General features: G+C 39.0%; 1 protein-coding gene across 1 annotated transcript in view; it reads right to left on the bottom strand.

Moving 5' to 3' along the window:
- Positions 1–26,867, bottom strand: part of plch2a (phospholipase C, eta 2a) — a 226,665-nt gene that overhangs the window by 12,355 nt on the left and 187,443 nt on the right. The window contains exons 7-20 of the mRNA XM_055012694.1: positions 26,631–26,724; positions 24,969–25,172; positions 22,645–22,765; positions 19,784–19,955; positions 13,703–13,810; positions 9,546–9,701; positions 8,417–8,515; positions 6,987–7,087; positions 5,949–6,037; positions 5,390–5,572; positions 5,051–5,158; positions 4,422–4,546; positions 4,074–4,158; positions 865–1,011 (exon numbers count right to left, since the gene is read on the bottom strand). Of these exons, the coding sequence (XP_054868669.1) occupies positions 865–1,011; positions 4,074–4,158; positions 4,422–4,546; positions 5,051–5,158; positions 5,390–5,572; positions 5,949–6,037; positions 6,987–7,087; positions 8,417–8,515; positions 9,546–9,701; positions 13,703–13,810; positions 19,784–19,955; positions 22,645–22,765; positions 24,969–25,172; positions 26,631–26,724 (1,792 nt within the window). The remainder of the gene's footprint in view (positions 1–864; positions 1,012–4,073; positions 4,159–4,421; positions 4,547–5,050; positions 5,159–5,389; positions 5,573–5,948; positions 6,038–6,986; positions 7,088–8,416; positions 8,516–9,545; positions 9,702–13,702; positions 13,811–19,783; positions 19,956–22,644; positions 22,766–24,968; positions 25,173–26,630; positions 26,725–26,867) is intronic.

The following is a 26,867-nucleotide window of genomic DNA, read 5'->3' as shown; positions in this document are numbered from 1 at the left end:
GTTTCACAGTTGTTGAGCAGTCATAGATTAGCTGGTGTGTTTGAATTTCAGTAGGGTGAGTAGAGAGACAGGTAGTGACTTGATAGATCTGTACATTTTAGAGGAAGCAACAGTGTAGGGTTAGATCTAAACCATTTCAAGGCAGGAAGGGATCATTTTCACAAAAAATAAATAAATAAATACATTTCAAATATAAGCGGGTTTTTAGTTGTTAAATTAATGACTATATTGGGTATCTGCAAATATAACTTGGAGTCACTAGCTTTGTTAACCTATCAGACAAAGCTGCACAGAGTGCAATAAAATTAATGTAACTTGTACAAAGATCCTCATAGTTTGCCTATATTTAGTGAGGACTAATCAACTGAGATATAACGTAAATAAATTAGCTTTGAAGTCATCGGTGGGTTCATTTTTTACCTTTGGTCAGAGTCAGGCTAACTGTTTTCCTACATTTTCAATTTTTAAATGAAGCCAGGCTAAGCACATCTTTCCTCCACTTCTGCACTTAACCCACATGCAAATTACTCTATTTTTCAAAACATCAAACTAGTCCTCAAAAATGTTCTGAGAATCATTCTAAGAGATTTTCTGATATTCTGATCTTGATCCATTTAAGATAAATATATGCATCATGTTAGTCATATTAGAGAAAGAGATCAGTGCTATATGCCTGAGTTAATGAACTTTCTCCATGTCTCCTTATTTTCCCTATTCACAGCAAATTCAATTTCCATGCCTACAGGATAATATATCACCAGACGACAAGAAATAAGATGCAAGAACAAAGCTTTTAGAGGTCATCACAGAAACATGACACGGGTGTGACTTCCGTCTAAAAGCTGGTGATTCACTGAGGCTTACCTGGCATCATGCTGTTGAAGGCAATGGTGCGCTGGCCGATGAAATCTTGGCCGATGGGGTCATGATCCCACACAAGGAATCGCACCAGGGCCAGCTCTGGCATGTAGACTGTGAACACCAGAGTCTCCTCCCACATTGGGTTGAACCCTACAAAGCATCCAAAGAGAGGTGGCAGAAGAGGTGGAGGAGGGGAGGTGGGTGAGGGAGCAGAGCACAAAGAGAGAACAAAAAGACAGGAAAGAAAAATTAAATGAGACTGCAGAAAAGAGTGTGACAAATAAGTAGAAAAAAGTTAGGCAGATAAATAGAGAGAATATAAAGAGCAACAGGGACGGAGGATGGAGAGAGTGGATGGCCAGGGGAGAGTCAGATAGTGAGCTCAGCACTCATCAATTATTCAGTATTTGTGTGTGCGAGAGAGAGACAGTGGACTGTGAGGTGCTGCCTATGCACATCTCCTCAAGCTGAGCTCATCATTTATAGATCAGAACCCATACAGGCAGGTAACGCGCACGCACACACACACAGGTAGAGAGTTACATTCAACCAATGGATTGTTTGTGTCATGGCATACATACATTAAACACATGCCAGAGGCAAACCACTACTATTCACAGCTCTCCTCATGCAAACAAATGGACATCATGTGTAGCTCAGGTCATAGAAAAGCACTAACAACCACGAGTTTCCACAGCAAAATGGACATTTTTGCCATGATCTTATGTTGATGATGGGAGAGTTGGACCGCTGCGCAAAGTCTTCTCCAGCACATCATGCTCCCTGAACTACTGAATCACAATGTGACCCCAATGAATCCTGGCATCATCATGATCTTGGAATATGCCCATGCCATCATGGAGGAAAAACTCCATTGATGATCTGGTCATTCAGTATATACAGGTATTCAGCTGACCTCTTTGGGAACATAATGTTGCTGAAACTGACCAGCCCCAGATCACAACCCTAACCCCCTCAGGCTTGTCAGCACTAGGCATGACGGGTGCATCATTTCATCCACCTCTTTTCTTACCCCGATGTGCCCATCGCTTTGGAACAGGGTAAATCTGGATTCATCAGATCATATGACTTTCTTCCATTGCTCCAGAGTCCAATTTTTATGATCCATAGCAAATTGAAGCCTTTTCTTCTGATTAGCCTTGCTGAACAGTGATTTTCTTAAGGCTGCACAGCTGTTTAGTCCCAATCCCTGGAGTTCTCTTCCTATTGCGCATGTGGAAATGCTCATACTTTCACTACTAAACATTGTTGTGAGTACATCTGTGATTTCTTATGATATTATTTCACCAAATGTTTAAGTGGTCTCTCATCACAATAATCCAAGAGTTTGTTCTGACCACATTTGTTCTTCGAAGATCATGGTTCACCACTATCCTTCAGATTTTATAATACATTGTACGGTTCTTAACCCAATTTTAGTAGTTTCAGACAACTCCTTAGTTGTTTTCTTTGCTTGATGCAGGCCAAAAATGTGACCCTTCTGAAACAGATTAACATCCTTTCCATGACCACAGGATATGTCTTCCGACATGGTTATTTAAGAAATGAGAAGCGCCTCACTGCATCAGCTAAGGTTAAATAAGTTATTGCCAGCTGAAACATATTCATCATCACAGTAATTATCCAATGGAAGGTTCTTATCTATTTGCTTAGTTAGGTGAGGTTGTGGAAGACAGTTTCATGTCACAGGTCATACTCCATAGGTAGTTATACTGTATTAGCAGTATAACTCTCCCTGACCAAGATTTCAAAGCAGACTGGGGTTTCAAGATGTGCTGTTCAAGCTCTTTTGAAGAAGTACAAAGAAACTGGCAACATTGAAGACACAGTGGTCAGCCAAGGAAACGTAGTGCAGCAGACAAAAAACATGTCAAGCTTATTTTTCTTCAAAATCAGAAGATGTCAGGCAGGGCCATCAGCTCAGAACTGGCAGAAATAAGTGGGACCAAGGTACACCCATATGCTGTCCGGAAAAATCTGGCCAGAAGTGGTCTTCATGGAAGAACTGCAGCCTAAAAGTCATACCTTTAACGTGGTAACAAGGCTAAGCGACTCAATTATGCCCGGAAACATAAGAACTGGGGTGCAGAAAATGAGAGCAGGTGCTCTTGACTGATGACTCAAAATTTAAAATATCTGCCTGTAGCAGACAGAAGTTTGTTCGGCGAAGGGCTGGGGAGTGGTCCAATAATGAGTGTCTGCAGGCAACAGTGAAGCATAGTGGAGGTTCCTTGCAACTTTGGGGCTGCACTTCTGCAAATGGAGTTGGAGTTGTTTAGTCAAGATTGATGGCGTCCTCAATGCTGAGAAATAAAAACTTCATCATGGAACATCATCAGGGAGCCATCTGACCGGTCCCAAATGTAATCTGCAGCCGGACAACAACCCTAAACATGCAGCCAATGTCATTCAGAACTATCTTCAGCATAGAGTCAAACAAGAAGTTCGGGATGTGATGGTAAGGCAACATCGTCTAGTCTGTCTGCAATTTCATGAAGAGACAGAAGGATTTGAGGAAGCCTACATCCACAGAAGATCTCTGGTTAGTCACCGAAGATGTTTGGAACAACCTACCAGGTGAGTACCTTAAAAAACTGTGTCCAAGTGTACCTAGAAGAATTGATGCTGTTTTGACAGCAAGGGGTAGTCAAACCAAATGTACATTTAATTTAGATTTCTCTCTTTTCATTGACTGCATTTTGCTAACTGATGGAAAAAAAAAACTTTAATTCAGAAGCATTCTTAATTTACAGCATTTTTCCACATTTTGCACAATACTGTACATACATACATACATATGTACATACATTTATCTATAAATATACAAAAGTAAATCTGTTCTGTTAGTTACTAATTTTACTCAACAGAAAATTATCTACTGTTTAACACTGAAACATTGCAATTATTGAGAGGTACCACAGTTTTAGGAATTAGGGGGAGGAAGTCCAAGAGAAACAACCCTCCTTATATCAGACTCATCTGAAAATATCAGGCATCTCAAACATTTTACTCTTTTTTTGTTTAGTGTTAAAAAAAAACAAAAAACACTTTCCATCCACTAGAAAAAACTAGAATCCACCTTTACGCAATTGAAACATGGTGCTTTGGTGTTTAAGTATCTCAGGTGTCTTTAATAATCATTTCAAAATTGTTAAGTTTTTGAAGATAGATGAACTTCTTTATCAGCTCACCGTTATCATCCACCACTCTGGTCTGCTCCTTGCAACAGTCCACTGGGAGGCCAATGATCTCCACCTCCACGAAGGGATCAATGATCTGACAGAAAGAGGGCACACAGCAGTACGGTTTTGCTTCAAATCAACAACGTTAGCAGCTGCTGATTTAGCTTGCAGCCACAGAGGTCTGGTAAACTCACTTCTTTCTAATTCCACACAAAGAGATGTTTTACTTTTCTAACATGTAGTCTATAGATCCCACTAACACTAACTTAAGGGACACCACAGGACATTTTTTTATAGCTTGTTCTTTAAAAAGATCTCCTTTATATTCCATGCTTTTTCCTGCTTGCTCAAACTTACCTCTCCTCTGTCTCCCAGCATAGAGTCTTTGGGCTTGGGCAGCTGTTGTCCACTGATGATCTTTAACACCAGCTGTTTCCTCATCTGACCAGGCAGCGGGTCTTCCATGTTGGGGTTAAAGGCACCTGCAGTGGGTAGACAGGAAGCACAATATGTATTTATAATCTTTCACTTAATGTAAATTCCTATGATAACTCAGTATCAGTCAATGGAATCACATCTGCAAGGCCAATGGTCTTTTAAAAGCCAAGTCACTCAAGTTTTAATGTGATGTCAAGCTAGCAATCTACATCTTAGCATATTGCCAGTCTTTTCATGCTCACACTTAAACAACATATGCAGGATAGCTGGAAACTGACTTTGCAAACCTAAAAGTCCAAAATTAAAATGGTCCTTTTGTGTATGTTAACAATAAACTTTTTAACTATAATGGTATTTGAACATCCTTTAACTAAGGCCGGCCCGAATAGCAGTTTCTGGGGTCCGGATATTCGGGCCCTATTAATGATGGGGGGTGGGGGGTGGGGGGTGGGGGGGTGGGGGTGGGGGGGTGGGGGTGGGGGGGGGTGTTTCAATAACTTTTAAGCATTACCATAAGACAATGTAAATGTTTCTGTTTCTGTACAAACCTTCACACATGCAGGCAGGTTTGATGATGTAGCCGCAGTTGCCGTTGCTGTAGAATTTGGCTCTGTTGAGCTGCAGGACGCGGCCCTCAGACTGGTAGTTGAGGGCAACTGAAATCAAAACATTTCACTTTGTTACTGTGAGCAGGCTGGATGTTTTACTTGAATGTGTGAGTGTACAGCCAGTGTGGGAAGATCAAAAGACGTCAGCTCCGCTGAAAGTAGCAGATTGGCAGAAACTTGACAAACTGGAAGAGGACCTGATCAGTTAACATTCTGAATGTCTCATCATTTTATATACAGCACTCATGATACGCACAGTAGGCTAGGATAAACTCTTACCAAGTTGACACCCGGCATTCCAGAAGGGCTGAGGGTTGAAGTTAGAGGAGTCCACGCGGTAAGATGAAGGGTAGATGCGGGAGAGCTGTCGCTGATTAAAGTGAATGAAGGATGTAGCTTTCTGTTGCATCACCTGATGGGCTTTAGTCTCACTCAGTGATGACACCTGCCAGCTGCAGTTGGCTGCCACGGACAACACAAAAAGATGTGTGTTTTCTTTATCAGGCTCACAAATTTCAATTTAGTGTTTTAAGTCGGGTTCAGCATCATTAAAATCATCTAACTTTATACTAGTAATGAACTGCTCGCAGGGATCACTACAAATGTAAAAGAATCTGATAGAATTTAATGCTGACTTTCATAACAATTTTGGAAACTTGAACAAAAACTATCTAAAGAAATAAAAGTAGTCTACATTCAAATCAAAGGATCACTCAGTTAAAAGTTAGCAGCCTAGATGCTGCACCGCTGCTAATATGTAGCTGGCACTGGATTAGCAGCACTCAATTGTTTGAGTCAGTAAAACTAACTGCTGTATAGAGTGAACAGAACTGCTCACCTTGTGCCTCAATATCATAGAGACCTACGGACCGTGTGTATTTGACCAGATCAGACAGAGCCCTGGACAGCTTCATGGTCTTCTTCTTTCTGTAATGACAACAATGGCCAAAGTTTCCAAAGTGCTAACATTTGCATAAAAATCTGGTCACATTTACTTGTAGAACACATTTCAGCACAAAAGCTGACTAAAGTGCTTTACAGAGATGTTTTCTGAATCTGACTGACCATATATGACCATACCATATAAAGATCAGTGTATACATTGATATATTTGCAGCAGCGCATCACATTATTAACATTGACCACCACATTATTATCTGGGGTTTTTTTTAGCAGGTAAAATCTTTCATCACAGAGCTGCACCTCTCTCTCTGAGAGAGAGAGAGAGAGAGAGAGAGAGAGAGAGAGAGAGAGAGAGAGAGAGAGAGAGAGAGAGAGAGAGAGAGAGAGAGAGAGAGAGAGAGAGAGAGAGAGAGAGAGAGAGAGGGAGGGAGGGAGAGAGAGAGGGAGAGACAGTTAGAGAGAGAGAGAGGGAGAGAGAGGGAGAGAGAGAGAACAAGACATCTCTAAGATGAAAATGGCATAGTGTATAATGTCTAGAGACAAAGGTATATTTTTTCATACACAGTGGTGTGGTTACTGTGGTGGATTCTGAAGCTTTACTAAAAACTGTTTGAAATGTGGTTTGGCTAATACAAAGGGAAGATATTTTTATTTTTTTTAACTGCATTTTTCAAAGTTAGGTTGGATAGACAGTATATCTGTGTGACGCTTACAAACAAATGCATGTCAGATTTTAAGCCAAGCTTTAAGTTAAGATTAACTAAAGACTACTGTCATTTTTGTTTGGTTGAAATTTAAACCTGAAATGTAGATGTGAACATCTGTTCATCACAGTCTTATGACAATATGGATAATTAAAAATATGTGCATCAAAGCTCTATGTTAACATTGGATGTATAGGAGAAGACAACACATTTGTGTCTGTCTTAATTCCTGTACTAAATTTGTGTGTCTGTTTGTGTGTAGAGCATACTTGCTGTGGTGCAGTGGTGCACGGGAGGCGCTGCTTGTACTCTCTTGGTCTGTATCTGTGTCTTCAAAGCTTGATGTCTTCTTCAGCTTGGATGTCTTTTTCTTCAGAACAAAGAGTTAAAAAGTGAGGGATGTGACAGTATAGTTTAAAAGGTTTTCTCCATGTGGAATACACCTCAAGAGATGACTAGTGGCTGTAAAACGGGATTCTAGAAATGCCTGAGTGTTCTGTACACTTTTGAAAAAGTGTATCATCTCAGTTAATAAACACTTAAGTTGGAGACATACGTATTATACTCATTAAAATCAGAGCAGCACTTCACTTTTGGCAATACAGATTGATCTATTACATTTTTAAAATCATCCAATTAATTTTAAGACATTATATTAGTGATGACTTGAATAATTATGAGACTGCCCAGCACTCTATGGATTACCACGTAAATTATTCAGCATATTTAGAAAATTGCATGCTTATATGTTTTTCAAGATGAATATCGATACCAATTATTAGTAATCAAGGAGACTGATAACCAATAGTTGGAACTGGTATTCTCAGTAACATTCATCCAACACAAAGCTTTGTTGACATATCTTGGTTTATTTAATGCTTTACATATTTCTAAATAAATGAGAACTTTTAGCCTTTACCTTGTTGATAGGTTGTTGCTCTTGATGTCTAACCAGTCAGTGAGTGCTGTGGGTGGCATATTGCTCGAAACATAGAGGTGACTACAGGCATAAAGAGCTGACTGCATCAGAGACAGGAAGCACTTTTTAAAATTACCTTATTTTAACAGAAATCTGCAAAATGCTGAATATTGGATTGGATATTTGACCAAAATAAAGATTGGTTGATCCTTAGTTTATGCAGCTGAACTCTGTGTTTTCATTATGTGCCTTTATGGTGGTTTGCATTAAAAACATTTAGGTGAAAACTACTGAAACATCCGTCATTTCTTTGCAGCGGTTTTATAATGAACTGTACATTATGCTTAACCGGCAGGAACCTTATATGGCATCAAGAGTTTATCTGCCCTTGTTCTTTCACTGGCAGGGTGACCTTTATTTGTTTGTCTCGACCAAGGTCTCAACCAGTTTTATCCAAAGAAATCTGGTATGTGCAGCGTGTTTGTCATGTTTAAGGTCTCAAAGGTCAACTAAAACTGTAACAATCAGTCGATTATGTTATTCTTCCAGACAGAGCTTAAAAATAAAATTGTCTTGTTTCTTTGCATTATGGATGCTTTAACGACCTGGGCATATTGCATGCAATGGTAAGGCCACATTCAAGAAATCTGGTCTAATTAGACTTTCAGTGCTATACACTTTGTTTCATTTGTCAATGTTCCCATCACAGAAAATGGAATACTGAGTAGATGCATAACTTGAGGGAGACTTGTAAAGAGGGGAAAAAATAAAAAAGCCAACCTTGCGTTTAGAGAAGCTCCCCATGAAGGAGCGGCCAGTGCGCTTGTTGCTACTGGGGTTAGCCTCATCTGCTGTGTCAGTCCCATCCTCACTTTTACCCTGACAGCATAGATGTGTGGAAAGGAGAAAAAGTACAGATGAATTCTTCTGAAGTCAATCGTCACGATCTTATGTCAATGCTACGTTTCTATCACTGACTACTATAAATTGTTTATTTCAGGATTTAAACTCATTCTCATAGGAAGACATCACCATCTTTCTTCACCAAACAAGAAATATGAGACCCCTCAAAAACATGACATTAACAAGGACATTTTAGGAGGCACTGAGACAGCAGCAAAAACAGGTGCATAAATAAGCTCAAAGATTTTAATTGCATGTCAAAGATTCTATTTCGGGGTGAAAGAGTTATTTCTATGCTAATAAAAAATGATTAAAGAGTAGACAAGGAGAGGGGATTTGATTCAGATTTGACTGACAAAAATGAAAAGAACGAATGTGAGTTACGACACAAATTGCATCAGTCAGGCGACAGGCCAACTCAGTGAGGAAAAAAAAAACACTAGACGCCTTCAGTTTGCATTTTTCACATGGCATTATATGCTTTTATCCAAATAATGAATTTGCTGTATATTTAGTTAGAGGATGGAGTAACATGTTACTACCATCACTTATACACAGTCAAAGTTAAAAGGGTCAAGGGGGATTTTTTCCTTACTTTTTGCAGTAAACCAGCAAAGCAATAAACATATAAATTATATTCTGAAACGATGTCCTTTCCCTACACATTTGTCTGCAATTGACTGAAACTGTATTTCCTTTAAGCTAAGATTAAAAATACAATCCAGTCTAAATGCAGCTTAGTTGAAGCTGAACTAAATTTTTTTTGGCAACTAACCATACATACCAAAATTTTAAGCTAGTAACACCAAATTTCATCATTTATTCATCATCCCTCAATTTTGTCTTCATTTTGTGTGCTTTGTGTGTACTGCTGTGGTATTTTACTATGAATCTGCGGCACTGAGGGGGAAGAATAAGCCTGTGTGATGCAGCCGGTGCCTACAGTGTGTAGAAAAAAAACTGAGGTAAGATGTTGGCCTAGCAGGACTCCCTGACTGCATTGTACCTTGCTATCCGTTGTATCTGTGGGCTTCCCAGCAGGAGGGAGAGCTGCGATGGTGAAGCTGTCTGGGTCTTCTCTGTCTCGGATCTTGGATTCCTTCATTAGGTTGTCCAACTTCTTCTTTGCCATGTTCTCCACCTGCTTCCTGTTGGCCGATGTCTGGAGGAGGAAAGAGCAGGTACATAGAGAATGACGACGACAGTGCATGACCATTAATCATACAGCAGGAGAAGGCAACTTTAGACAGGTCATATGTTGTAGGAGTTATTGTTCATCTTCCAGGTTGGAAACATGGCACGTTGGACATTACTCTTCAAAACTGAAGATAATTTATTTTGGTAAGCAATTGTATCATATAATATTATCTTACAATGCTAACATAAGGTTATAAATTTGAATAGTTTGAAATCAGTTACAGTTGTGAACAAAAGTTTCCATACACTTGTAAAGCCCATTAAAAACATGGCAGTTTTGAGTTGACAATGATTCTTGTAACTCCTAAAGTTTTAGGATGAAATCACTGAAACACATGCATTTTTGACACACAAAAAATAAATCGTGCATTTTGGTTCTTTCTTAGATTTATTATAGGTCGTTGGAAAATATGATAAAATCTACTGGGTCAAAAATTCCACGCCTCTTGACAGAATTGGTACGGCTGAACTAAATTTGTTGGTTTTCTTACACAGTTTTTTTTTTCATTACAGTCCACAGATTCTTGATGGGGTTTAGGTCAAGACTTTAGGAAGGCTAGTTTATAATCTTAATTCGAGCATGATGTACCCATTCCTTTACCACATTTGATGTGTGTTTAGGGTTTGTTTGCATTGATGATTTTGGGATCTGTAGCTGCTTTGAAATGGCTCCATGTGACTTTTCTGACTTGTTGCTTTTTCAGATCTTTGCTGAGCTCCTCAGACCTTCCCACTGTAGTGTTTGTAGCTGAGTCTAATGAGCATATAAATGGGCTCTGTTTAACTTGGCTCAGAGAAGTCAGCAGCTGTAGTCAATCGTATTCGCTCATGAGAAGAGGTCATGATGCCAAAAAAATGTGAGTTACACAACTGTATACATCACCAAACTGATAATTCAAGTTGCTGTTTGTATATATTGGACTTAGATTTGTCATGTTTCCTGAAGATCTATAATCTTTGCAAGAACCAAAGCCCATGCTTGTTTTTTTTAACAAAGATGCATGTGTCTCAAAGATTCCATCATAGGAAATTCAGATTTATAGGAATCATTGTGATCCCAAAACTGCCATGATACACATGGTCTTTACAGGTAGATGTAAATCTTTGTTCATGACTGTATGTGAAATAGTAAGCCACGAGCGATGAGGAATGAAGGCAGCTCCTAACTACATTTTTCTTGATGTCTGATTTCTGTAATTTTTTGGTAGATGTTTTTTTTTCCTCTTCCTGCAGATATAGTACTTTATGTTTAGTACTTGATGGCAATTTTGATAGTCTTGCAATCATTTAAGTCATTTTTAATAACAGATGTCAAACATTCTCTGATTTTAGTTACTTAACTTTGAAAATCTGCATTTTTCTTGCATCTCTAAGTATTTGTCAAGTGAAGGGTTAGGTTTACATTGAAAAAATACTTAATTTGAAAATGTCACCCTCTGACAGAATGCGATGCACACTGTTTTATTTATGATGTTTTTCTGTTTAAGGATTAATTGTGAAAAATATGTAATAGTATAATTGCTAATTAAATAAACTGTTGGTTGAAGACAGAAAATATAAGCATTTTTATCTGAGGTACAAAATTAAAAAACATAATGGACAAGTCTGTTTTACTTAGCTCTAAACAGATACAGTAGTGAGAACACATAGATAAGCAAGCAAAAGAAGAACAGATGTAGCAAAAAAAAAAAAAAAAAACAACTTTTGCAAGGGTGCATGGCAGGACATACATTTTTATAATCTGGGTGAACTGAACCTTGAAGTTGACCATCTTTCTCTGATTTCGTCTCTGGAGGAACACTTCGATAATTATACCTTACACTAGTCTGACCAGACTGAGAAAGAAATAAAAAAACACATCATGCTGAAGCTGACATTTCATATAAGCAGCAAAGATGCAGGGGGAAAAAAAAAAAAACGCCCCAATTGGTTGATTTCCACAAGTGAGAACATGATGGGCAATGATACTAAAACATGTTACATGTTAGATTAACTGTTATAAGTTATTTATAACTTATATGTTTTATTGACATCTGAGGCTCGAAAGAAGTAAATACATCTTCTGCAGCACACATACATAAAAGTGAGTTGTTTTTGAAATGCGCCGTTACTTTTTTGTTTCATTAACTTCAATATAAATATAAATAAACAGTAATTCATGGTAAACAGTAAAGGAACATGCACAAAAGATAAAACCACCCAATTACTCAGCAGTTATTCTGACTTTACTGATAAGATGGCAGGTAAGATCTCCTCTTTACAAGTCTTCATGTAGACTCTGTTTGAGGACTAATTCTATACAGTGAATAGTGCACCATCACTCCTGTCAGCTGAAGGTCTCTGCAGATCCTCTACAGTTATACATGAGTTTTGCTTCATCTTATTTTAAAACAGTTGAGCAGTTTCATATGAACGTTTTCCTCTTTGTATAGCCATCCCTGCTTTGTATGCATCAGTTAGCTTCATTTCAGATGCTCAGTCAGTTGCGTTGAGAAGCCCATAGCTGTTGAGTGTTACAAGATGTGAAGAGTCAGAGGATGTATCAGCTTTGGAACTGTCATCAGGCAAGAAATGACTTACGTTACATTCCTAAAGAGTTCATGGAATTTTAAACCTTTACAGGGAAAAGGCTAGGTTTTGGTGGAAGGACTACTGCTATTACTAAATTTGTCATCTGTCAGACAAGGGCTTGAAGATATGTGAAAGGCAGTACAGATGAAGGGGAATAAATGAAAGGACATACTTATTGAGAGATGACTGCACAATGCTCCACTTCTAATTATATGCACATGCTCAGTTCAGCCACAAGGTGGCACAGTGTATCCGTAGTAATCAGCCCACAGGAAGGGTTTTATTTCTATGTGCTTAGCACATGTCACTGTATACACAGGGTCTACACTTTTATTCATGAAGAAGGTGGTCCAGTTTGTCTTGTGCACCTAAACTGGTGGATTACATAATTCTTGCCAAATTAATCAATGTTACACTGGAAAATACTGAAATTCTAAATTGAGCTAAACCTGTATTTCAAACAGATTGTACACAATGGGCTGCTTGTCACAATTCTTATTTTTATCATGGTTTGGTTCTTTCAGAGGCTTCAATTAATGCTGGCATGAATATATCTTTGCCAAGTATTAAACACTTAAGATGTGTTATGTAATCAATTTGATGACAGTTGGACAACAATACCTAAAGATGACTTGATTAGTGCATTTGTTCACAAGGCTGAAAAAACAATAACAAGTAATATAAATGCAACTTCTGTCCTAGCAAGGTCGGTCACAATGTGTTGACCAGTGGCCACAATGGTATGTCCTCAAATTTTCTCTGCCATAATGAACATCAGTAACTGTAGGAAAGCATAATTTAGAAGCAAACTTCTCATCACTCTTGAACATGGCTCTTCAGTTTTGCTTTTTTTTTTTTTTTTTTTTTTTAAGAAAAACTGGCATTTGATACAAAATAAGTTACTAATTTTCATCAATCATCAATCTGTAGTGTAAAATCCATGCAATTATTTCCAGTTAATCTCTGTTCATGATGCGCATGTTTATTTCCAGATAAAGAATCCTTACAAAGCACATGTGATGGAGTCTTTTTGGGCATATCACTTTAACTCTTCAAAGCATGATGGAAAAAGCATGGCACATGATGATGAGATTTCTGAGGCGATTGAAGATGAGCTTTATATACAGTACCTTCCACTTTGAAAGAAGCAAGCAACAGTTGAACAGAGGAAGAAAGAAGACATACAAGAAGAGAGAAGAGCAGTGGATGAGAAAACAAATAACCACACAGAAAGAAAGAGACACTAGCAAACAGCAGAGACAGAAGAGACAAGAGGGGATAACCATTTACAACAGGAAACAGATGCACAATTTGCTTTCATCTCCTGCACACATGGACACAACACCTGCCAAAAATTAGAAGGCAGAAGGAATAGAGGCCAAACAAGGTACATACATCTCCATTCATCAGCTTGCAGTCGTCTTCCATCTCATCAGCACTGTCCTCATCTGAAACATCTCCTTCCTCTGCATTCTCATCAATGTTAGGGGGGAGTTTCTTCCCCTGTCAGAGAGAAAAAAAAAGAGCCATTGGAGAAGAGTTGCAACTTTTACTGGAGGTTCACTAAAAAAAATGATGTTAGGTGGGGGCACTCTCAGTGCCATAGGAGTTGAAAACACTGGCCATGCACTGTAATTGAATCATTCCCAGTTTAAGTCTGGCCAACCACCATCCTCTCAAGCACCTCTCCATTGTGCTGTATGTGATTAGGGCAAAATGTATACCACACAAGATGCAAGGCGTGAAGTTTGTCTACCAAATACCAATGGACATTACTAGATAGTATCACAACACACAGCCAACATTTACACCAGAGCTGGAGGAAAGTAAAAACTGCAATACAGACAAAGCCAGGAAAAGCTTCAGAGTCTAAAAAGCAAAACAAGAAAAACTAATAAAATTCAAACGGTTCTGTTCAGATATGTGTTCATTTCACTAAGTCAGAAAAGTTTACAGCCAGAGAGCTTTTATGTGGGGCATAAAAGTCCATCAGTCTGAAGCCGTCACTTCCAGCCTTGCGTATGTTCTTCGCTGCGAGATAATCAGTTGGTTTTATGGCAAACTTTAGAGCTAGGCTGTGTCACTTTTGAAATGCTACATAGCTTTTTCCTTAAAATGCAAAGTTGGCTTAAAACCTATAAATTCAAAACACTCAGATCTCTAGGAGTGATCACCTTTCTTGTCTATTTTACTTTTGAAAAGTGGGCTGTCTGTTCCTAAAGACCTCCTTTTTTTCTCTGTGATGTGAATGGTTGTTGTATCCTGCTGACAGATTAATGAAGAACCTCCCTGACTCACTCGCAATAAACTCTCACAGACTAAACTGACGTCATAGCTGTAGAGCTCGAATGTGTGTGAGTTCATGAGGGAATATTGTATAAAAAGAAGGAATAAGGCACACTATAGTGGCAGCACGTTTCTTAGAAACAATGGCTTAAAAAAGGTGATTTTAGACTTATCCTTTATTTGCATTTAGATTCACAGCTTAGCTGATCAATCCCTGTTTATGATATTGCAGTGTTTCTACATTTTAGCAAACTACCAAAAGTCAAAACAGCCAGGAACACCTGTAAATCTTATGCAAATGTGTAGCTCAATATGCAAACTCAAACTCTCCAAACACAAATGCAACAAATGCAAACTCCACAGAAACATGCAATAAATAACCACGGCAATGAGCAGCCAGATGATGTCACTTATAGATAAACTTCCTAGAAGAGTTCTTCACAACACCATCCATGCCAGATTTGTGTACAGTTTATGGAAGGCAGGACAGCCACACCCATATGTCACTAATTTCACTACGAACTATTGGCAAGTCTATCAAGAAGTTATGAAGATGTACAAAATCACAAAAAGGCTGCATAATAGTGCTAAAAAGCAGAAGGCAGATATAGCTCACCAGTGAAGGAAGTATGGCTTCAGCTGTTGATATTTTAATAACATAGGGCCCCACTCTCCCTGCCTGAGTTATGTTTTTTTTTCCCATGAACAAGTGAGGTAATTGACTCATGGTTAGCAGTCACTCTCCATCAAAGCACATACAGGTAAGGGTCTGCAGCAGCATTCTGCTAATAATACTCTGATTCCCACCTCAGTGAGGCTGCACTGCATGAGTGAGGCAGGACAGTGGGCATGCTAATGTGCTGCGATTAGTGTTCCTTATAGTGCTTACATATTGGTGCCATCACTAACACTGTGCTGAGTGGAAACACATAATAATGATGGCATTACAGCTGGCTGAGCAGTCCTTCGCGTACCAGGTACTGGCATAGTGCCTTCTCTGTAGTGAAAGCATCTGGTATCAAAAAGCCTCATTAACCTCAATTCTGTTAGGTCCCCTGCCAACAGTAGGCTGCTGCTCCCCTGTGTTTGCTGGTTAAAGCCATGTGTTTAAATAAGTTTACTTTAACACGTTACATGACAAAGTCTGTAACAGTGCCGACCTGGACCAAGAGTTTGGAAAAACCTTTTTTTATTATTTTCTTTTTCGAAACAAAGCAAGAGGGCATCGGTGATGCGGCAGCCTGTTACAGCAGCTTTTTAGGCCTGTGTTTTTTCAGTTCAGTGTGTTTTTTTTCTTGAAGTCAAACATTTTTACAATTGTTGGAGATTTAAGTGTTTTTATTGTACTTTTTTGACTATCTTGGAGGAGTGAGAAGCGAGAATGGAGTGGAAAATACCGTTTCTACCGTTACTCAGTGGAGTTCTCCGTGTGGAGCAATGGAGCAAGCCGGCTATTGTTTTCTTCTGAAAGGAGCTTCTTGATCTTGCTGAGCTCTCCAAAACTGCAGGGATGGGACATGATATTTGAGAGGAATTACTATAGAAAAGACATAGAGGGAAGCGAGCTGGAGTTAAATTGAACCCGAGGAAAGGGGAGAGAGTTTAGAGACAGGCTCGTAGACCGGTTCTTCAGTCTGTTATTATGGGAAATGTTCGCTCCATGGGAAACAAAGTGGAGGAACTTGAGACACTTGTCAGGAGCCAAAGAGTCTACCAGGAAAGCAGCCTCATGTTTTACACTGAAACATGGCTGAAAGACTGTATTACCAAAAATAACACCAGAATGAGTGGCTTCCGGACTAAGAGGAGAGGTGGAGGACTTGCTCTGCTTGTGAATGACAGATGGTGTAACCCTGCACACGCTACTGTCAAAGAACAAGTCTGTAGCAGGGACATTGAACTGTTAGCAGTTAGTCTGAGACCATAGTATCTGCCAAGCCTGTTCACTGTGATCGTCGCCATTGTTGTTTACATTCCTCCTACTGCACACGCTGAAACTGTTTGTGACGTAATAAACGCAATTATCGCGAGACTACAAACCAAACACCCAGACTCACTCACTCTATTGTCCAGTGATTCCAACAACGTCTCCCTCTCTCCAATGCACTGAACTCCCTCAAACAGTTTGCTGACTGCAAGACAAGAGAAGAAAAGATTCTTGATCTTTTGTATGCTAATGTGGAAAATGCATACAAAGCCACTGCACTGCCACCTCTTGGTGGATCAGACTGGACTGGAGTCAGCAATGGTCTCCTGGGTCATGGACTATCTGACCTGCAGACCACAGTACGTACGAGTACAGAACTGTGTGTCCAACAAAATGCTCTGCAGTACAGGGGCTCCACAAGGAACTGTCTTGTCCCCTTTCCTCTTTACATTATGTACATCTGACTTCTGGTATAACAGCTGCTATCTATAGAAATATTCCAATGACTTCACAGTTGTCGACTGTATCAGAGGAGGAGAGGAGTAGTACAGGGACATGATCAAGGACTTTATTGATTGGTGCAACCTAAACCATTTTATACTGAACACTTCTAAAACCAAGGAAATGGTGATTGACTTCAGGAGGAAGAAGTCCATACTGGCACCAGTCACCATTCTTGGCACGGAGGTGGAGGTTGTCTCCAGCGATAGGTACCTGGGAGTGCAGCTGGATGACAAGCTGGACTGGTCCAGACACATGGAGGCAGTGTACAAGACAGGCAAAAGCAGACTTTACTTCCTGTGAAGGTTAAGGTCTTGAAACATCAGCAGGCCTCTTCTATGTACATTTTCCCAGACTGTGGTGGCAAGTGTTTTTTTTTTTATGGATGTGATGGGGGGAAGGGGCTCGCTCAAGGGACAGAAACCAGCTGAATAAGCTGATTAAGAAGGCAAGCTCCACAACTGGTGTTGAGCTGGAATTAGCACAACAGGTGGCCGGGGTGAGAACGTTCAGGAAACTGAACTCTATTAGGAACGATGCTTCTCACCCACTACACAATCTGGAGGTGTTTCAGCAAGGCACCTTCAGCCACAGACTCATCCCCCCCTCAGTGCCAGTCCAAACGTAGCAGGAAGTCTTTCCTACCAGCTGCAATCACACTTTTCAATTCACACTAATATTTTAATTTATGAGTTATATGCTGTGCTGTATTATATATCTAACTCATAGATACATGACCATTAGTCAGATTATCATTAGACTATTAGTGTCGGTGTTCTGTCAAGTTTGTGGGTTGTCTGTGTGTCAAATGCTGCTGTTACAAATAATTTCCTAGTAAAGATCAATAAAATATATATCCCATTCTATTCTAACCTACATTTAATGGCAAATGAAGGAAAATGTTATGCTGTGCAGTTTATGACAATTCCAACTACACAGAGACTAACCTAAGTTGCATGTTTCGGTTGTAGTAGCGGGATATCACAGTCAAGTGTGTGACATTTTAAAGTAACGACAGTGCAATTACATAGAGATGATCCAAAACCCTATAACCAACATAAAGCAAATAACTCCGATTAGCTTGATACAACGGTGCATATCAAAGTTTGGGACAAATGAGATGATAAGTCGACCTCATAGTCAGAATGTGGGAGAAACGTTCAGGTGTGAAGACCTGACTTTCTTACACAAGAGCCAAATTGGTACAGCTAGATGACTGGGTCAGAGCATATCTGAAATAACAAGTTTTGCAAGGTGCAGCTATCCAGCAGTGTTTAGTACCAACCTATAGCAGCTTGAAGAGAAACAAGCCCTAAAACACTGACAGGGTGTTAGGAATGTGTCAGAACAAGTGTGAGCTGCACTCAAACACGCAATTCACAGGACTTAAAGGACCTGGTGCTCATGTCTTGGTGCCCGACATCACAGGGTAGAGGAGCAGAGTTCATGCCTCGGTGGGTCAGAACTGTTTTGGACATAAGCTAAGACCAGGAGTGGTCATATTCATTTGAGTAATTAGTTTATATAGCTATAACAAACTACATATAGCTTTTATAATCAATTATTGTCTGAGGAAAAATGGTCAGTGTTATCTCAGCTTTGTTTAATACCTGTCACTTACAAACGGCTGTTTTGGTTTTTGCTCTTTCAAATGGCTTTTCAACAGGACTCGCTCAGAACTTGGCAATACAGCTTTCTCCTATTTTGTGCCCGGGTGATAAAATAACCATCAGAACACACTACGTTTAAAGGATTTTATTTCGTGGGCAGGCAAAATGTAAGACATATTATTTATTTTTTGTCTCATGTCTGCTGTTGTTATACTTGATTTTATAGCTTAGTACTCTGTAAGCACATTGTTATTTGAATAATAATAAATTACATTGTGAGTACAGAGTTTCTTGTTTGATAAATGAAGCATTTCTTACAGCCCTAACTCTAGATGTTAATGACTAAAAGTCAATCAAAAAATTAACGCTTAGAATTTAAGCAAATTCAACATATAAAAACCAACAAGGCAAAAGACAGAGGCCATGCATGTGAGAAAACGTATTGTATATTAGTTGTAGCACCTCGCACTGCTTGTGGGGTTTAGTCTGGTTTACTAGGAAAGGAACAATATGACAAAGACTTCTGTGACAGTTAATGGCTACCGGTCAGACATGTCAATTCAAGACAAGCTGAGGTTTTCCCTTTCTGAAACCCAATGGCACGCCCACCAAGCTTCTGCAGTGGCTCGTGTCATATGTCCATTTTTAAAAATATCTTTATTAACAAATAAAAAAAAAATCCACTATACTCATTCTGTGTTATCCATAGGGTAAAGCTCTATATTATTTGTACCTGAGGCTATACTGCCCGAGACCTACAGCCATCAGCACATTTAACAAGTTATCTGTGGTAAGCTGGACTGCCAGATATTGTTGATGGATAACAACAGAAAGATATTCAGCCTGCAGTTGCTGTTTATACACCCAAACTCCTTCATAAACAACTTAAGATTTTAATTTCAACTGTCAAGTTTTGTTTTTCTGCTCCTCTTTCATTATCATATTCCAACTCTTTCTCATCTCAGTACTTCAATCAGCCTGTTATCTCCTGCCTTTGAAGTCGCTCTGTGAGGTAGAAACCCTGGAAAATAAACCAGTGAACTGAGATAATTGCCTGAGGACTGACTCCTTGTGCCAAGGAGAATCGCCTACTTTTTAAACATCTAAATGTAGTTTGGAGTGCTTTATAGTACACCCACAGTCTGGTGTTACCTTCACAAGGATTTTGCCCCTGAGAGTTTCTGGTGACGGCAGACATCCAGACTCATCGGCTTTGATGCTGGACACGTCCAATTTGTCCCCCAGAATCTCAATCAGGTACTGAGCCATCTTCTTTTGCTGAGGAACACTGCAGTGGTTCTCTATGGACAGGATGACTGGGAAGCTGACAAACAATCACACACAATAGGTTAGACTTACAGCGCTGTATTACTGACTCGTTGCAAGAGTTTATTTTGACACAACCATAAGTACGACAACACACTGTAGAGTACAAGCACGACAAAACAATGGCACTCACATGTCTTAAAATACAACGTAAACTTCCTGAACATTACTCACACACAATTTACATTACTTGGCTTAAAACTTTTTTTTTTTACTTTGTTATTTGTGTTGCCTTCTTCCATTCAAACAAAAGAACATGCTCATTTTCCAGGTGGATATTCCATCAGGTTTACTTGTAATTTGTGAAACTAACGTTAACATTTAGGTCAAGTATGGGCACACAGGGCTACTAACATGGCTGTCCACTCTATTACACGTTGAACATGTGAACATGTAATATATGTGGACTATGTGTGCAGTGGATGTGCAACAGCATGTACCTTTCTACAGTATAAGATTATCTCTTTAGGAAATACTTTTAGGCTCAATATGTTTAGCAAAAATGCCCCCTGGTGTTTACAACAGTAATGCAAAATCGTTCAGTCCAAACTATCAGTAGATTCATTCATACACTGCTGCATCTTTGCCTGCCTGAACTGAACATTAGCAGCATTTACATTCAGATAGTAAGACAATAAATGAAGTGAATCAATAGTCTTTGTGGCAACTAACAATTGATCTTTATTTACTGCATAATATACTTCAGATTGTAGTGGACATTTTTTTTTTAATATCTGCTATAGTTACCCAAGTTTTATTTGCCCAACATTGTTTTTGAAAACTTTTACCCTAGTAGATTAAGTGTCAGTATTGTTCAGGAAACCATATTTTCTTGGGACATGGTTCTAGCCTACATGTCCTCCACAACAGTGCTGTGAAGTTTTACTTATAAAATTGATCCTCCATGAATGCTCTTATTTGTAGATGATGTAAATTTAACAAGTAATCACATCTGGACAAACATACATTTTTAATCAAGACAAGACATAAAGCCTTAGCAGCAGCACGTTTTAAAAAAGTATTTCCATCCATAAGCCATAAAAATGAGCTTCATTGAAGGGTAGACTACTCATTCACAGTATACTGGCAGTGACAATTGCCAGCTTGAGTAGACAGAAGCTTTCATCCCCACTCTGTCAATGATAACCCTCTGTAGAGCCAGTTTTTATTCAGTGCACTAGAAAATCTGATTGCTCTTTGATGTTGAATACAGCCTTTCACCTTGCTGCTTTTTAGCCAATTATCTGTGGAATATGGAATCCACAATTATTTTTTTCAAAAACACACAGTGAGGGTGAACATATACACAAAGCGAGTGCTTCTCCTTCATTTTATCTGGGGAGACGGGATCTAAAAATAGTGATTTTTTCTGCATGCATGTCAATGGGATTATCACCTCCTGATGCAGATTCTGTAAAGAGAAGGAGAATATCTGTGCATATGTTTTCGTTTCTGTGTGTAATCTGTTGTCTCTACGTCTGTACAAGTGTGACGATGATTTTATGTTGGATTACAAGGATACATACAGATGGGTGATAATTAAAGGAAAAACAAACGGTTTAAGAAACATATCAAGGCCAGCCAACAGAACACTAGGACTTGCTGAGTGGTTTAATAAGGATGAAAAAGGTATGAATTATGTGCTATGGCCTCACAGTGACCAGATTTCAACCCAGCTGATTGCTATCAATGATTTTGGACAGATTTGTTAGAAATCGATCACACATATTGACTCAAAAACTGCAGTTGAACAGTTGCATGAATTACAGGGGGAACTGCAGCCCAGCACTGCCCAATAAGCAACGGAGATTTAAAAATCACCCAACAACAACGGAGGACAGTTGAGAAACGCACAATTTTGAGCAAATGTCCTCTGACACAATTCAAGAGATAGGACACAGCCAATCGTGTTATTTAACACCTGGGGTAGTTGCTCATTGACCTGCTCCACAAGATGAGTGGGAGCTTGCTACTCACGCAGACACAAGATTGGTATGTCAATAAGCTTTTCCAGTGTGGGCATTATTGTTGTTTGAAACAACATTGTGGACAGACAAACCTAATCTGCACGTGGGAAACAAACTGGGCAACGGGAGTGGTGATGGTGATGATGGTGAACTATGTGGTCAGTGCTGGAATGAAATCTTGGTATGTCCCTGATACAATGAGTGTCTCTGGTACAGACAAATCCAGACAGAGCAGGCGTAACGTCCATTTCTGTGGTAGCACATGGATGATGTATATGCACCCTATAGATTTATGTTGTATATCTCTCCTTGTGCTTTCTGTCTGTATCTGTACAAACCTAAAAATAAATATGCACAAAGTAATCAGCCTTCCAAAAAATACAGTGCTATAGAGATCACCATGTCTCTGGTTACATGTATGCATTCTATTCTATGACCAAATGAAAAGATTTTACTCATCATTACACATGTATCGCCTTTCCAAGCCTCAATTCACTGATATTGCATATCCATGTATGGCTGGGTTGACTTTTCACATGCCAATTAAAACCAAACACACGCATGCTTTAGGGTTTGTCAGTTTGCTATAATTGGAAGCACGAAAGTGGCATGAAACATGAAAGTGATATTGGAGCAGTGTGACTGGCTGACTCAAAGTATAAGTTTGTGAAAAAAAAAATGGAAGATTTAGAATAAATGCGTGTGCATATGTGAACTTACTCATTCTTTCCGAAAGCGTACTTGTTAATAGTCTCAATAACGTCTTTAAAGAGGATCTTGGAGGTGAGGGTGTAGCCGTGGTGCACAATAGGCTCACCATCCTGGCCGTCCCAACAGTCAACTGTGGATAGCAAAGACCAGACAGTATGAGCCCAACAGTCAGGAGGAGTTCAAAAAGACAAGTCCTAAAAATGTAAGCAGAAATGTTCAAGTATTGTGTGTCCCAAAGCCTGATGAACTGAATATTCTGTTAGAGGTAATTCCCTCACATGCACATCCCTCACAGGGAGGAAGTTTGAACCGTTCTTCCTGACAGTACTGCTTCACCCCACCCACATTCTCTGGATGTGACCAGACCTTTCAGGTTGTTCTACAAAATCTCTGTTGGTGAAGGTCTGGGCTCTTCCTGGGTCTTTAAAGTCATTCTGTAGTAAAGTTATTTCCGTGTTTAGGGTCCAGGCCCAAAGGCAGCAAAGCATATTTTGCCTCCACCAAACACACTTTTGGGATGATGCTTTTATGCTGGGATGTGTTGTCCTGTTAACACCATAAATAGTACTAAGCCTTAGCTTCATCAGTTCTTTATCATTTTACAAGCAGCTTCATGGAAGGTCAACATGATCCTTGGCAAACTCCAGCCACACAGAAAAGGATGACCATGACCATAGTGTCGAAAATATCAAGCCTGTTAAATTGATCCATATATGTTAGACTCCTGGAAAGAGATGTTAACCAGCTCCAAACAATTCCTTTAAACTTTTAGAAGTCATTATATGTTAGTCTTTATAAGTGACCTTAGCTGGACTTTTAGGGGAGAGCTGCCACAGAACTACATCATTGCCACCTTTAAATAGTTTGGGGATTGAGGATTGATGAATTTCTGAACTCTCTGAAATCTCTTTATAACTACTTTTTGGTGGAAATGCTCTGAGATCTCTCTTTTGAGAATAAAAAGGCTGTTGTCAGCAGCAAACTCAAAACATTTGTGTGTAGTGAGTCAGAGTCAAAGCAGCTCTGACATACACCTTCAATCTGGTTTAATGTATTGGACTTGAGGTTGATACCTTCGTTTAGGGTTTCACATGCTGTTTCCAATCTATACTGTGGTTTTCAACAATAAAAATACCTTTTTTTAAAAACAAAAATGATGTTTTCCATATGGCCAGGAGAAATTCAATGATTTGCCTGTTACTGGTTATAATAGATGGTGTTTGTTCAGAATTGCAACATTATGGCAAGATCTGATGAATATCACTTTGACTATAAACTCAGATTTTGGTCTGCCTTGACACATGGATGTTTTAAATATTTATTATTTATTTTCCACCAGTATTTTGTCAGATTTTGTGAGAAAATAAAGTTTGTACAAGTAGCTATGGAGAGTAACATTGAGGATTGTCCTTCACATATGTGTTCTTAAAAATATATTTAAATAAATACTGTCCACTGGCTGAGAGAACTTGTGCAAAGGCACCACTGGGTCCAAGTGCACAGCTTTAACCACACTTTGAGTCTAGTTGTTTCTTGGACACTTGCTTGGACATCACTTTACTTTGATTTCTGTTGCCGAGTCCTTAGGCAGAGATATGGCAGAGAGGGTATGATGATCTTTTCATAATAGATAACTTCAGGCAACATCAAACCTCCTTCCTTCATTTAACACAACAAACATTTTTCTGTGTAGCAGGCAGAAACAGGTTGAAACAGTGAGGTTACTTCTAATGCCCACTGGACACATACATATGATTACACAGTCACATTATGGTGAATTTCTTCCCTGAAGTGGACAAAAAGCAATTCCCCATGGCAATCATAATATTTTAGTATTAGGTTGATTTATGGTTAGGGGATGTTGGGATTCAGGTTATGATTATGGTAAGAGTTAGGGTAAGTCAAAACAGTCCACAGTACTAGTGACAACAATATACTATGCAAATGCAGAATACCTGATTCTGAACAGTTGAGAGGTGTCTCTTCCCTGTTTCTGATACTACTCACATTTGGAAAGAAAACAAACTCCTGCCAACTTAACAACACATTTGCTAATTGGACTGACTGGCTGACTATGATGAGTTCCACCCCTTACGGAGGGTATCTACACAAGTGACAAAGAACAAGCTTATTTATCTATCAATATGATAAAGTAAGATCATGACTGATTATTACAATATGACACCTGAGACTCTCACAAAGGTTACACTATCTACACCAGAAATATGTGGACTTTTTCTTGCTTTTAAAACATGACATTATTTTTGAAGCTCATTTTAAACTGTGCCTTAATAGTCTCAGTGTATGTAAGAGTTCCACAAGGCTTTACTGACCTTCCACACAGCGACAGCCAGCTTGCAGCACCCAGGCATACATGTCCACCCTGGACTGCGACATGAGCTGATCACCCATCAGGTAGGTGTTGTGCGATGAGGCAATAAAGTAGTTGCACAGCGGCTGGTTCATGTCCTGGTTCACGTTGTAGTGCTCTGGGTTGAAGATGTCCCCCGCTGGGCTGCGCATGTAATTAGTAAAACCTGAAAGAAAATTGCAAAAACAGCATTTTCTCCACAGGACTTCTCTAACCTTTTCGTGTTTTCTTAATGATCTATTCCAAAGTATAACATGTAACTCACAGTGATGTGTCGTGAAGTCTTTTTTTTTTTAAACAATAAATTATAGAAATCACATACAAAGGGAGTGAATAAATAAAACAGCCTTTTAACATTTGAACAATCAAAATATTTTGAGCTGTATTTGTAAGATATCGGGACATTTCAGTCATAAAATTATGGCTTAAGAGTTTTGAAAGTGACATTTTTTAACATGGCCTCAATCTGAAATGCTACCCTTGTACAAAGACAGCTTTATTAGAATCATAATGACCCTTTGCACTGTTAGTTTTTTTTAAATTCGTGAAGTCACGAAATAGAAAAAAGCAAATGTGACATAAAAAAAAAATGTGGCAAGCAGTCTACTTGAGAAGTTGTTGTTTACCAAATTTCCTCTCGAGGATTAATAAAGTATTTCTATTCTATTCTATTCTATTCTATTGTATTCTATTCTATTCTGTTGTTGGACTGTAAGGGAGGTGAAGAAATGTCATTAGGAATTTGAGTGTTCAAGAGCTAACAAATTCTGACTTCATAACCTTGTGGTATCACGCAACAACTATGGCTTTCTCTAACACTGACTGAAGATGGAAAATTAAGCTAAATGACGCCAACAAAGCAGGGCAAGGCTATAAAATGAAAACAAGGTGGTTGTAGTTCGCAATTTCAGAAAGGTTGTGAAAAAATGCCAGTTAAGTGGAACTGTGGAAACCAAAATCAGTTGTCAAGAGCAAAAAAAAACTGCAAGTCTGCTGGGCAAAAGGCAAAACCTAACCCATATATGACAAAAGAGCTGCAGTAAGCTCTAGCTGACACAAGTGTGGTGGTGCACTGCTCTGCTCTGCAGCACTGAAATTACTATATTGGCAAAAATCAGCAATTTTTTCAGGAGAGTAGAAATCCTTGCACGTAACTCTGTATTGCAGTCTGTATCATTTTCAATGTCAATAAAAGCTCATGTTTTAAAAAAAATAAATTGAAAAATTCTAAACACTTGGCAGTCACACTGCAGTACTGAACATGTTCATATTGTGAGCTCTTTGCACTACAGTATCTGTCGAATGAATGAAAACTAATTAAGTGCGCTGAGAATGATAACAAAAGCAGAACTGAACTGAAATTGAACTGAAATAAAAGCCAACTGACACCTTGAACACATACACATAGACCAAGGACTGGAACAACTCTGTCAAAGCATTTCATTTGCAGAACTTTGGTTCTGCATATAAACATTTTCACTTCACTTGGTTTAGCATTATTTTTTCAAATAGAAGGTCAAATGAACATGTAATTTCCATTACACTTCTCTAGATGAAAAGTAACAGCATTCAGATTAGTTCCAAACACAAAGTAATGACAGAAATTAAATTTAAGTGGACCTACCATCAATCCCCAGAACTGTTTGCTTCTGGTTCTCAGAGCACGGCTCAAATTTGTTGATAATCTCCAGACAATGGTCCTTGGTCACCTTGGTCATCTACAAAGTATGGATACATGTGTCAAAACAAATATTATGTATATGCTAAAAACAGGGCGAAAAATTTAAATTACTGCTAATATAAATCCTCTTCCATTTTCATCTTAAGAGAAAGAGTAAAGGATAATGCAGCTAGGTGAGCC

The sequence above is a fragment of the Amphiprion ocellaris genome, chromosome 8 (genome assembly GCF_022539595.1).
Source record: "Amphiprion ocellaris isolate individual 3 ecotype Okinawa chromosome 8, ASM2253959v1, whole genome shotgun sequence".
In the NCBI taxonomy this organism is placed as follows: Eukaryota; Metazoa; Chordata; class Actinopteri; family Pomacentridae; genus Amphiprion; species Amphiprion ocellaris.
Note: the sequence above shows the minus strand (reverse complement) of the source record. Positions and strands in the feature narration are given on the sequence as shown.